Source organism: Dasypus novemcinctus, chromosome Y, assembly GCF_030445035.2.
Source record: "Dasypus novemcinctus isolate mDasNov1 chromosome Y, mDasNov1.1.hap2, whole genome shotgun sequence".
Classification (NCBI taxonomy): domain Eukaryota; kingdom Metazoa; phylum Chordata; class Mammalia; order Cingulata; family Dasypodidae; genus Dasypus; species Dasypus novemcinctus.
The window spans coordinates 12305522-12319489 of NC_092216.1; the positions used below are offsets into that span (position 1 = coordinate 12305522).

Here is a 13968-nt window from a genome sequence, read left to right on the forward strand (position 1 = left end):
GAATATGCTGTTTTGGGGACGTGGTGTAGCTCTGTGTTGAGCACCTGCTTCCCATATACAAGGTCCCAAGTTCAAGCCCTTTTTACCAACAACAAAAAAAATTCAAATATGCTATAGCATTGCTCTAATGTATTTTATTTTATTTTATTTTATTTTATTTTTTTTGATTTTTTTTTTTTTTGATTTTTAGAAGGAAAAATGGTTTATTAATGGCTGGCCAGACTCGCAAACTTCCTGTTACAAACCTGAGCCCCAAACAAGACTTTCGAGTTTCATACAGAGAGGAAAGGTTAAATGGTCCTTTTGTTTCAGTTCTCAATAGGCTTGAATTAGCATATATATCTTCCACATCTTAGGTAAGCTTTTAGCATGGACGCTCTAATGTATTTTAAATCTCATCCATTTTATCTTTCATTTCCATATGATCTGTCATTTGTATTTTCAAACTGTCCAATTCTTTTTTATGCTTTCCCAGTGTTTTATTTAATATCCCTTATCTCTTTATATTTTCCTTCAAATATCCATATTGATTTAAAGGATTTATATGAACATCAATGATTAGTTACTTTAAATCCTGTAGCTTATCAGGTCTGGGCTATATCTTCCTGCTTGTATGGCTTGTAATTTTTTGCTGACGTCTAGACATCTGCATATGTTGGTTAGTTTACTCTGATGGCCAATTTCTCTTTCTTGCCTAGGACTTTATTTTTTACTGATTTTGTTTTGTGGCTCTTCTTTGATTTTTGGTTCAACTAATTCTAAATCTTTAAAAGTGCCCATGGTTTAGTTTTCAAAACAGAATTTGGGATAGTCTAATAGGACTCAGACCAGTTCCAAAGGTCCTGAGGTTAGGGACAGGAAAGAAGACAGATCTTTTTGCTCTTTAATTTCCTGGCCTGCCAGGAGATTGGTGATCTTTAGCTAAACTTTTCCTGGAGTTATCTTCCAACCTCTCCCAACCAGATGGTCTTTCTGGTGTGGTTAGAACCATAATTAAAATGCGGTCCCTGCTGTTTAAACTTAGTGAGCAGATACTACATTCAGTCCCAATCAGATCTGCTCTCTTCTGAGAGAGGAAATCTACTCTCCATTCCCAGCCAGTGCCAATCAGTCACAAGTTTTATGGAGGCGGTTTGCTATACAATGGGTACCATTCCATGTTACAGGAACAATTAATTCCTCTAGGAGATCTTTAGGCCTCTCAGTATTTCTGTCCCACTCCATACTGAAAGATGCATGTAACTTCCCTGGTCTTCAAATCTCCAAAGCTGTTCTTCAGACAATTTCTGTCTTTACTCTGCTGTTTTTATGAGCCAGATGAATCCTGCCCAACTACTTTGACGCTGTTTTTCAAGAGTTCACCATGAGGGTGGTAATTAATCTAATATGGCTAAAGTCCTCAAATGAAAAGTAAATTCAGATATAGAAGTCTGAGATGGAATTACCTCCACAGAGCTTTCTAGTAACAGAAGTTGTTAGTAATAAGGATTAAGTAAAGCAGAAACCTATTGGAGAGGAACTGACTGGGGATCGAAAAGATCTCACTGGATGTTTAAAAGAACATACCAGTTTTATAGGTATATTTAGGTGGATATCACCACAGATATAGAGGAATGCAAATCGGCCATTAGTACTGATATTTGTTGTAAAGAGTCTACTGTATACGTGATGGAATGCATAAATCCCCTAGATTCAGAGAAATTCAGCTTTATGCAGCATCCATGTCAGTATTATGAATTTCTGGTAGTTTGGAGCTGTGTGTGTGCCAGAAAAACTTATTTTTAAATTTAACCCATTCCTGTGGGGTAAATCCATTGTAAGTAGTATGCAACTTTTTTCAGGCAGCCCATCTCAATCAGGATAGTTCCTATTATTATTGTTGTTGAATCATTTAGGTATAAGTTGAAACTGAATATCAAAGGAATCCAGAAAAGGGGAGAGACCTGGAGATACTACTGTGTGCTTTGCCATGTGAAAGTTAAGAACCAAATACCACCAGTAGCCAAATCCTTACTGTGGGGATAGCATCACATTGATGATGACTAGATTTGACCACACCCATAACTAATTTTGATGAGATTTTATACTTAGCAATGTTACTGAAAGATATAATTCTTTTGGGATGTTGTAATGGAAGAATTTATTGTGGATATAGAAAGAACATGTATTTTGGGGGTCCAAATAGTGGATGGAGTATGTTGGTTTTAAACTGTACATACCCCAGAAAATCATGTTCTTAAATTTAATCCATTCCTGTCAGTGTGAACCCATTGTAAGTAGGACTTTTGAGGTTACTTCAATTAAGATGTGACACACCTCAATTTTGATGGATTTTAATTTTCTTATTGGGGTTTCATTTATAAACTGGATGAAATTCAGACAAATAAAGAAAAAGCTACAGAGCAGTCACCCAGAATATATACAACAATAGAATCCAGAAGAGAAGGGAGAGATCAGGAGATGCCACAACAATATGCCTTACCATATGGCAAACTAAGGATGAAGGACTTGTATCATCAGCCAACTCCATCATACATGGCTCTGGGAGAAAAAATTGCTTGGAATTGTGACTTTATTTGGACTTTCTACTAAAATCTGAGCAAATAAATTACTGCTTTTTAACTAAACCACTGCATCTTATTTGCTTGAACAATCTGAAAACTAAAGCAGAATGATTCAAGTGTTTCAGAGGTACAATATAAGAAAGGATTTGGACAATGAATATATGAAACAATTTGCCATGACTGTTTAGAACCCCACCAGAAAAAGAAAGGAGATAACTATTTGTGTTGATGAGCCAATGGTATGTGTAGTAGATAAATGTAATACCCTGCAGATAGAGTAATACAGCATGAGACAAATTAGTTTCACCTTGGTTAGAGAGGTGAGCTATAAGTGTGAATTAAAATGATAGTAAATTTACAATGTGGGAGGGCGGGGCAAGGTGGTGGCTGAGTGAGCTTACCTGATAATATCTCCTGCAAAGAGGCAGCAGGGCAGCGTTGGAGGTTCTTCGGGACCAGGCTGTTTCAGGATTTTTGCAGGTCGGGAGGTATCTGGACATTGATTTGGTGGGAAGGTAACAAAGAAAATACATGTATAAAATATACACGGAGGTCCCAACTGCGCGCGGAGAGCTCCCTCCTTGGGTGGGCGGAGCCGCGGCATCCGGCGCTGCTCCGGCACCAGGTGCTGCCGCCGTGATTTTTTTTTTTTTGGAGGCTCTGCAGCCTGGGGAATTCATAAGCCCTGAGAGGCCTATTGGGGGGTTAATAGGACAGGAGGCGCTTGCAGACCGATTTGGGGAGACAAACGGGAGTTTTATGGCAAAGCAGGGGGAATTTTTGATTGCGGACACAAACAGTAGCGCTTCCGGCTAGAGCCATGCCCCCTCGCAAACCCAGGTGCCAATCTACAGTGGACTTAAATTGATAGCAATAAAGAGATGCCACCAGGGTCTGGCAGGGTGGGAGACGTTTGGAAGCTGATTAGGGGAATATTTTGCGAAGCGTGGGAATTTTGGGTTTGGACTCTGTTATTAGCATTTCCGGCTGGAGCCCCACCCCCGGACCTGGCTATTGATCTGCGTCATTAAATTGGCTGCAGCCTAGAGGCGCCCCCAGGTGGCCATTCCGGGGGATCACAGGGTGGGAGGGGTCCTGAAGTCAATTGGTGATACATCCACAGAATAGACCCCAGTGAGTGAGTGAATTGTGGGGTACAGAACACAGGATAGAGCTTGTGGATGTGACCTCACCCATAGGGCTGGCACCCAGCTGCACGGATCCCTGAAGGCTGTGATGCACTGCAGTGCTCCCAGGCTTCCTGTTAACCAGACTTGAGGTTGCCAGGTCTGAGTCCCCTAAACCCTGGTGGCCCACACCCCAGAGACTCACACCTCTTGAGTTTTCAATATCTCAGACTTTCCATCCCTGAATCCATCACGCCTGGAGGCCCATCTGAGGTCCTTAAATGCCCTAGCCCTCAACGTTTGCGTTTTTTCTTTTTTGTTTTGTTTCGTTTTGTTTTATTTTTATCCTATTTTATTTTATTTTATTTTTTTAATGTTCTGATTGCTCACATTGCATTATCCCTTAGTCTTTTCTCCCCGCGTATTCCCCAGTCTTTATTTTTCAGTTATTTAGGTTTTTTTTTTTTAATTTTTATTGGTATTGTGGCTGTGGTGGTTGGTGTATATCTTTTTTCTCTTTTCCCTATCTGTTCCCTGCCCTTTACCCACCCCCTTTTCCTTTCTTATCTTTTTTTTTTTCTCTCTCTCTGTCCCCCATCATCTTCTTATTCTATTTTATCTTAACTATACAATAGGTACTGCAGGGAACACCTCACATTTGCTGGGTTTCCTCATCCTCCACTGCCTCATTTCTGTGTAAATAGATTTTGGCTACCTACACTATCCCCTTTCCCCTACATCTTGATATCCTCCATCATCTACCATCTCTCCTATATTCCACCTCCCTTTCTTTGATCCACAAAGTGTCTAACTCTTAATTTCTAATACCTTTGCTTTGTTTTCTGCCTGTTATCCACTCTTGAAACTACTGCCTTTCTTTTCTCTTTCCCTCTCTCACGAAAACAATAGATTTTTAATTCATATCATATTCCTCCCATATTCAGTCAACTACCTCATTATAGGTACTCTACATACTGCTATAACTCTACACAACTTACATGAATCTAACCCCCATCCTCCCAGACCTCATATTGTTGCTTTGTTAACATATATCACCACTACTACTTTACACTTTTTCCTTGCTTACACAATTGCCTTTCCCCGTCATTAATATTTTCCTTTAAAGTGAACTCAGCCAGCAATAAGAAATTAGATTAAGAAGAACAAAGTGACAAAGAGAAGATATAACACTTACACAAAAACAACAGCTAATTAATCTCCAAGACTAGACAAAGAAGCTAAGGAACTGATTAAACCCATCAAGATAAAAGGATGACCAGACAGCAACAAAAATCTACAAACCAAACCAGTAATCAGGAAAACATAGCTGAATCCAATGAGCAAACTAAAAACCAGGAAGGGGAGCAGAACTTCGCACAAGCAATGAAAGACCTCAGAACATTTATCACGGACAAATTTCATGAAGTAAAGGAAGAGGTTAACAACATGAAGACAACACTTGGAGGGGAAATTGCAGACATACGCAAAAAGATAACAGATATGATGGGAATGAACACCACAGTTCAAGAAATAAAAAATACACTTGCAGCAAATATCAGCAGAATAGAAGAGGCAGAGCAGAGAATTAGTGATGTGGAAGAGAGTACATCGGAAATCAAACAGATAGTAAAATTGGTCGATAAAAAGATAGAAAAAATTCAGCTAGGACTTAGGGACCTGAATGATAATGCAAAACGCTAAAACATACGTATTATAGGCATTCCAGAAGGAGAAGAGAAGGGAAAGGGGTCAGAAGGAGTGTTGTAGGAAATAATGGCTGAAAACTTCCCAAATCTACTGAAATAGACAGATGTACATATCCAAGAAGCACAGCGCACCCCACTGGTCATAAACCCCAACAGGCCCACCCCAAGACATATACTTGTCAAATTATCCAATGCTCAAGACAAAGAGAAAATTCTAAAAGCAGCAAGAGGAAAGAAAACATCACATACAAGGGAAGCTCCATAAGACTAAGTGCTGATTTCTCATCTGAAACCATGGAGGTAAGAAGGCAGTGGTATGATATAGTCAACGTACTAAAGGAAAAAATTTCCAACCAAGAATACTCTATCCAGCTAAACTAGCATTCAAAAATGATGGAGAGTTCAAAATATTCACAGATAAACAGAAACTGAAAGAGTACGCCAACAAGAAACGTCCCCTTCAAGAAATTATAAAGGGAGTTCTGCAGGAAGAAAGGAAAAAACAGGACAGGCAGAATTGGAGGAGAGTGTAAGAGCAACAAAAAAGACAATAGGAGAAGGAAAAAAAGGCAAACAAAATATGACAAACACAAACCAAATCAAAATATGGCTAACACAAATAATTCCTTGAGAGTAAAAACAATGAATGTCAACGGATTAAACTCACCTATTAAAGATTCAGACTGGGACATTGGATAAGGAAATATGACCCATCTATATGCTGTCTACAAGAGACACATCTTAGACCCAGAGACTCAGGGAGGTTGAAAGTGAATGACTGGGAAACAATCATACAAGCAAACAATAACCAAAAAAAGGCAGGAGTAGCTATATTAATATCAGACAAAATAGACTTTAAATGTGAAACAATTGTGAGAGACAAAGAAGGATACTATATTTTAGTGAAAGGGACAATCTGTCAAGAAGATCGAAGAATCCTAAATATTTATGCTCCTAACAAGGGCGCCTCTAAATACATGAGGCAAATGCTGGAAAAACTAAGTGAAAGAACAGATGCATCTACAATTATAGTGGGGGATTTTAATACACTACTATCATTTCTTGACAGAAAATCTCAAAACAGAATCACTAAAGAAACAAAACATTTGAACAGTATATTAGAGGAGCTGGATCTAATAGACATATATAGATCATTACACCCAAGCACAGCAGGATATACATTTTTCTCAAGCGCACATGGATCATTCTCCAAGATAGACCATATGCTAGGCCACAAAGACAGGCTTAATGAATTCAGAAAGATCGAAATCATACAAAACAATATCTCTGACCACAATGGAGTAAAGCTGGAAATTTGCAAGGGACAGAGGCCCAGATTTCACACTACGATTTGGAAATTAAACAGCACACTCTTAGAAAAACAGTGTGTCAAAGAGGAAATCTCAAAAGAAATCAATGATTACCTTGAAACAAATGATAATGATAACACACATACCAAAATGTATGGGATGCAGCAAAAGCAGTATTGAGAGGGAAATTTATAGCCATAAGTTCATATATCAAAAAAGAAAAAAGAGCAAAAATTGAAGAACTAACTGCACATTTGAAGGAATTAGAAAAACAACAACAAAGTAACCCAACAGGAAGAAGAAGGAAGGAAATAACAAAGATAAGAGCAGAACTAAAAGAAATACAAAATAAGAAAGGACTTGAAAAGATAAACAAGACCAAGAGCTGGTTTTTTGAGAAGATCAACAAAATTGACAAACCTTTAGACTAACAAAGAAAAAAAGAGAGAAGATGCAAATACACAAAATAAGAAATGAGAAAGGAGATATCACCACTGACCCAACAGAAATAAAGAATATCATAAAAGGATACTTTGAAAAACTATACTCCAACAAAAATGACAATCAGAGGAAATGGACAAATTCCTAGAAACACATAAGCAGCCCGTATTGACGAAAGAAGAAATTGATGATCTTAACAAACCAATCACAAGTAAAGAGATAGAATCAGTCATTAAAACCTTCGGAAAAGAACTAACACCAATCCTGCTGAAACTATTCCAAAAAATCGAAACAGAAGGAACATTGCCTAACTCCTTCTATGATGCCAACATTACCCTAGTACCAAAGCCAAACAAAGACACCACAAGAAACGAAAATTACAGACCAATTTCTCTAATGAACCTAGATGCAAAAATACTTAACAAAATACTTGCTAATCGTATTCAACAACACATTGAATTAATTATAAACCACGACCAAGTGGGATTTATTCCAGGTATGCAAGGATGGTTCAACATAAGAAAATCAATCAATGTAATACACCATATAAACAGATTGAAGGAAAAAAATCACATGATTATATCTATAGATGCAGAAAAAGCATTTGAAAAAATACAGCACCATTTCTTGATAAAAACACTCCAAAAGATCAGAATACAAGGAAATTTTTTGAACATGATAAAGAGTATATATGAAAAACCAAAAGCCAAAATTGTTTACAATGGAGAAATCCTAAAATCCTTCCCTCTAAACTCAGGAACAAGACAAGGATGCCCATTGTCTCCCCTTCTATTTAACCTTGTCTTAGAAGTACTTGCTCGAGCACTGAGGCAAGAACCAGATATAAAAGGCATTCAAATGGGAAAGGAAGAAGTCAAAATTTCATTATTTGCCAATGACATGATCCTATACATAGAAAACCCTGAGAGATCTACAACAAAGCTTCTAGAACTCATAAATGAGTTTAGTAAAGTCGCAGGTTATAAGATCAATGCGCAAAAATCAGTAGCATTTCTGTACACTAATAATGAGCAAGATCAGGAGGAATCAAGAAACAAATACCATTCACAATAGTAAATAAAAAAATCAAATACTTAGGAATAAATTTGACTAAAGAGGTAAAAAACTTATACACTGATAACTATACAAGACTGTTCAAGGAAATCAAAGAAGACCTAAATAAATGGAAGAATATTCCTTGTTCATGGATAGGAAGACTGAATATTATTAAAATGTCTATCCTACCAAAACTGATCTACACATTCAATGCAATCCCAATAAAAATCAACACAGCCTTCTTTAAGGAACTAGAAAAACTAACTATGAAATTTATTTGGAAAGGAAAGAGGCCCCGAATAGCCAAAAACATACTGAAAAAGGAAAACGAAATTGGAGGAATCACAGTTCCTGACTTCAAAACATACTACAAAGCTACAGTAGTGAAAACAGCATGGTATTGGCATAAGGAGAGACAGACAGAACAATGGAATCGAATTGAGAGTTCTGATATAGAACCTCATATATATAGCCATATAATATTTGATAAAGCCACCAAACTCTCTCAACTGGGAGAGAATGGCCTATTCAACAAATGGTGCCTGGAGAACTGGATAGCCATATGTAGAAGAATGGAAGAGGATTACCATCTCACACCTTATACAAAGATCAACTCAAGATGGATCAAAGACCTAAATGTAAGAGCCAAGACCATAAAGATGATCTTGGAAAGCAGTGTAGGGAAACATCTACAGGACCTTGTAATAGGAAATGACTTCATGAATATCACACCAAAATCACGAGCAGCAAAAGAACAAATAGATAAATGGGACTTCCTCAAAATTAAAGCCTTCTGCACCTCAAAGGAGTTTGTCAAGAAAGTAAAAAGGGAACCCACACAATGGGAGAAAATATTTGGCAACCATATATCTGATAAGAGACTTATAACTTGCATATATAAAGAACTCCTATATCTTGAAAATAAAAAGATAAACAACCCATTTAAAAAATGGGAAAAAGATTTAAACAGACACTTCTCCAAAGAAGAAATACAAATGACTAAAAAGCACATGAAAAAATGCTCCAAATCTCTAGCTTTCAGGGAAATGCAAATCAAAACTACATTGAGATACCATCTTACTCCCATAAGATTGGCAGCTATGAAAAAAACAGACGAATACAAATGCTGGAGAGGATGTGAAGCAAGGGGAACACTCATCCACTGCAGGTGGGAATGCAGAAGGATCCAACCATTCTGGAGGACAGTTTGGCGGTTTCTCAAAAAACTAACCATAGATTTGCTATATGACCCAGCAATACCACTGCTGGGTATATACCCAGCAGAACTGAAAACAAGGACACAATCCGATATATGTACACCAATGTTCATAGCACCATTGTTCACTATCACCAAAAGTTGGAATCAACCCAAATGCCCACCAACAGGTGAGTGGATCAATAAAATGTGGTATATACATACAATGGAATACTACTCAGCTGTAAGAACAAATACACTACAAACACACTTGATAACATGGATGAATCTTGAGAATTTTATGTTGAGTGAAGCAACCCAGGCATTGAAGGACAACTACATGACCTCAATGATATGAAATAAGCAAGCTGCCTCAGAGAGCTAGAGATTGGAAAATAGGCTTACAGGAAATCAGGGGGTGGAGGAAGGATGTGAGCCGACGTCTGCAGGGGTGGAATCTATGATGAGCTGGCGGTAAGTATGAGCACAAAGAAGAGATAAAATGGGGGCAAGGGGTTGCCTTTGGGTGGGGCTTTGCGGGTTTGAGGGGGGCTGGGGATGGCCGGATGGGTAATATTGCCCAAAAAATTGGGGGGAGGGAGGGGCAACATATAAACATAGGAGAGTTCAGGTGTTGTTTGAGAGTAAAATGCTGAGAAAATCATATCAAAATATAATTAGGAGCGCTACCTGTTTAGGATGCTCAGAGGAGATGGTCTGATGTGGGATGGACTCCTGGGGAATGTCTGAATGCTCATTTGCCAGAGGGGTTGTACCATTGGGTAGAGACCCAAGAAGTGAGAGTTTGTGTGGATCCACATCCTGGGAAGGACTAATGCCATCAAATAGAGAGAACTGTATCTCTCGAGAGAAAGGGTGGCTCCCAGGGCATTAGGGCAGTTGAGCAAGTCAGGCCCTGAACACTGTTGCAAGTATCTCTTGACGTGGCTCCTTGGGAAATGGAGATTGGCTGTCGCTGTGGGCCCCAAGAGGAGGGGAAAATGGATGTTGAATGGATGGAACCAAGGTAAATGTGGGGGCAAGAGAGGAGTTTCACGAGAGTACACGAGAATGAATATAAAACATGTAATATTACACCAAAAACACATAGGGGACTACAGACTAATAATGTAAACCATAATGTAAAACATAGGATAACTAAAAAATTTAGAAAACTGTATATCCTAAAGTATGGACCACATTGTAAGCACAGATGTCACCTTGTTTGAAAGTTACTGTTTCGGAGTCTGTACATCAATTTCAGTAAATATGATATGAATAAGTTAAGATTACCACTGTGGAAGGGAAAAGGTTTTATGGTGGATGTGTGGGAGTACTGTATATTGTATATATGAATTACTGTGATATAAGACTCTTGTGAAGAGAAACTCAATAATTAGGGAAAAAGAAAAGAAAAAGATAGGATGTAGAATTTTTCCAAATCAATACGTACTCTAAATCTAACCTTTAAACTCATCGCTATATTCCATTATACTAGTAAGGGAACCTGACATTATACTGGGCTTCGCTTTTTAGGAAGTTTTGGATCACAGACTGGTTCAACAATGGCAGCGGAGGAATACTGGTATGGGATGTTATTGACAGGCTATATATAGTTGACCGGGAGTTATACAGGGCATATGTCCAGGGTGCATGGTAATGTTTGAATATACTCATAATGGAAACAATTAAAAACAACAGCTGGGGGGGTACTAGGTTCCTGGCCAGGGGTACTCTGTCGTGGTCCCTAGGGGAGCAGTGGCAGTCCCCCAGGTGCAATGGTAAGAACCAGGAAGGAATGAGGGTCCAACAGTGGGTCGCTGATACTAATGACTGTGCTTGTGAGCCTATACGCCTGAAATAAGAACAAGGCCTAGAGCAGCATTGTGCCTGGGAGTTTCCTCCCGACAGCCTTCATGTTACTCAAATGTGACCAGTCTCAAAGCCAAACTCAGCATGTAAATGCAGTGCATTCCCCCCAGTGTGGGACATGACACCTGGAGATGAGCCTCCCTGGTACCGAGGGATCACTACCAAATACCAGCTAAACATGTAACTAGAAATTGACCTTGAATTAAAGGTTCAACGTGGATCAGCAGAATATCCCTGTCTACATATAATAACAGGAATTAAAAATGCTGTTTGACCTAATGTAAGGGGAAATGGAAAGGAGAAATGAGTTTATATGGCTATGAGTCTCTAAAAAAGAGTCTGGAGGTTGTCAGAAGGATTGCCCTTATGCACACCTGAGCAGAGTCTCAGAGACAGATAAAGTAGATACAACCCCAGGTACTGGTTCTTTTGAGGGCTAAAGAGACCCACGGGTTCTATGGTCATGGCAGATGGGTTTCACTGCCATGTCAGTTGGCCCTTCTTTGGAGCCGGTGTTTCTGCGTGATGGAACTGGACTCAGATGGAATCTCTTTTCACAAGACTTTCAAGCTACTTTACTGGAATTGTAGTTGGTGTTGGGATTTAAGATATATTTAGGGGATTTGAATCTCTGGACTGACAATATGAAAGCCACGCCCTGAACCTCAACAGACTTCAACTCCTACACTCTGATTTATTGGACTTACCCCACTCAGCTAATATGGAGTTTAAGAATGTCAACCACCACACCATGGAGCCTAGAGTGCCTACAACTGAAAGCAGGAGGATTGCATCCAGTATCCACGTGGAATCTAAGCCCCCTCTTGACATAGATGTGCAATGGACACAACCAATCCAATGTCCACAGAGAAAATGTGGCATTGGTGTGGGAAAGGTGGCCATGGTGGCTGCTGGGTGTGGGGAATGGGAGATAGAGATGAGATGTGGAGGCGTTTTCGGGACTTGGAGTTGTCCTGGGTGGTGCTTCAGGGACAATTACAGGACATTGTAGATCCCCCCAGGGCCCACTGGATGGAACGTGGGAGAATGTGGGCTATGATGTGGACCATTAACTATGAGGTGCAGCGATGCCCAGAGATGTACTTACCAAATGCAATGGATGTGTCATGATGATGGGAGAGAGTGTTGCTGTGGGGGGAGTGGGGGGTAGGGGCAGTGGGGTTGAATGGGACTTCATATTTTTTGAATGTAATATTTTTTAAAAAATGAATAAAAAAAAAAAGACCAAAAAAAAAAGTGTATTTGGCTGGACATGCTCTCTAGCTGGATTAAGCTTCTCCAGTGACAACTTTGTTTTCATTACACTACTCCAGGGTTCCTATTTTGGAATACCTCCCTGAAGACCTGGGGTTACTCACTGCTTCTCTCTTACCCTTAGTTCCTTCACTAGAGAACCGAGGGTTCCAGGCAGCTGGCACACAGATTTAACCCCCACTGCATCCCATTCTCACCTGTCTGCCTCTCTGTTCCCTCTTCTTGCCTCTTCCATCCTTGGGTAGTGTTGCAGGGGATTCAGCCAGAGATCCTCACAGATGATCTGGTAGTGGAAAGAGTATGGTGGGACTAGGGTATGGACCCTATTCCCACTACCCAAGTAGCTGGGAGGCCCTCCAAGGCCATTTCTTATGCTCCCCATGATGGCCTCACCTCAGCAATCCTATTAGATTCTGCAAAGTTGTGGTCAGAGAACAAGTTAACAAGCTTAAAGTCGGTGCAGTGGTGAGTGCGGTTGTAGGCCTGGTGTTCAAAAGTGTGGAACCATTGGATCGGAGTGGAGTAAAATTCCCAGTATCCTGGAAGAAGAGGAAGATGTGGGAAAAGATCCTGAACACCTCCGTGCCTGGCCCATCCAGAAAACCACCTCTTACCAGTGATGGTAATGTCATAAATCTTAATGATGGCTTCATTTTCAAAGTAGGGTTGCTCCGAAAGGAAAATGTCATCTTGCAGCTCTTGCTGGGATGGCTGAATTCTTCCACCTGACAGGGAAAGGTAGAGAATGTGACACCTTTCTAAGGAACATACCTTTGCTTCATTCAGTTCTGAATCAGTACCACTTGCCCTCAATAGCTAGCTCATCCCTGAGGGCTGATGCTCCCAGACTCACCTCCAAATTGATCATGTAGCTGAGCATGTCCACATCTTGGTCAGTGATGATGGTGGTTCAGAGGGTGGTTCAGAATCTGCACTGGGTCAAGAAGCCTTAACATGCTAGGAATGGAAGGGATAGATGCAAGCAGTGTACATCTACAGAGCAATGAGAGGTTGGTAGTGCACCTCCCAGATTTCTAGGCTTTGCTGGACCGTCTCCTTCAATCAGACCTGTCATCATAGACTACCTTCGGTCTACTGTTTCCTTGGCTTTCTCTTTCTCTACAGTCATCTGCTCTTACACTTGGAAAGTCTGTTTCCTGAGATCCTGGGCTCTATCTTACAAATCTGTGGGGGTCTGTATGCTACTAATTATGCATGGAAAGCAGGTTCTGAGTTCCCAGTGAGAATGTGGAAGTGTTCTTTTTAGGACATCATGTGCTGAATGTACCCACCTAAGTAAGCAGTACCTAGATGCTAAATCCTATACATGAAGAAGGAAGACAAAACTACCCACAGAATCAATATTCTCCCAAGACCCCTGTGTGTGGCTGTGTCCATCCCTTTTCCTCAACAGGACCTCTT

General features: G+C 39.9%; 1 protein-coding gene across 1 annotated transcript in view; it reads right to left on the reverse strand.

Annotated features, from left to right (window-relative positions):
• Positions 1-13968, reverse strand: part of LOC139438394 (testis-specific Y-encoded protein 3-like) — a 50063-nt gene that overhangs the window by 35061 nt on the left and 1034 nt on the right. The window contains exons 2-6 of the mRNA XM_071213532.1: positions 13400-13475; positions 13161-13271; positions 12940-13085; positions 12744-12829; positions 2966-3056 (exon numbers count right to left, since the gene is read on the reverse strand). Of these exons, the coding sequence (XP_071069633.1) occupies positions 12805-12829; positions 12940-13085; positions 13161-13271; positions 13400-13426 (309 nt within the window). The 5' untranslated portion in view covers positions 13427-13475 and the 3' untranslated portion in view covers positions 2966-3056; positions 12744-12804. The remainder of the gene's footprint in view (positions 1-2965; positions 3057-12743; positions 12830-12939; positions 13086-13160; positions 13272-13399; positions 13476-13968) is intronic.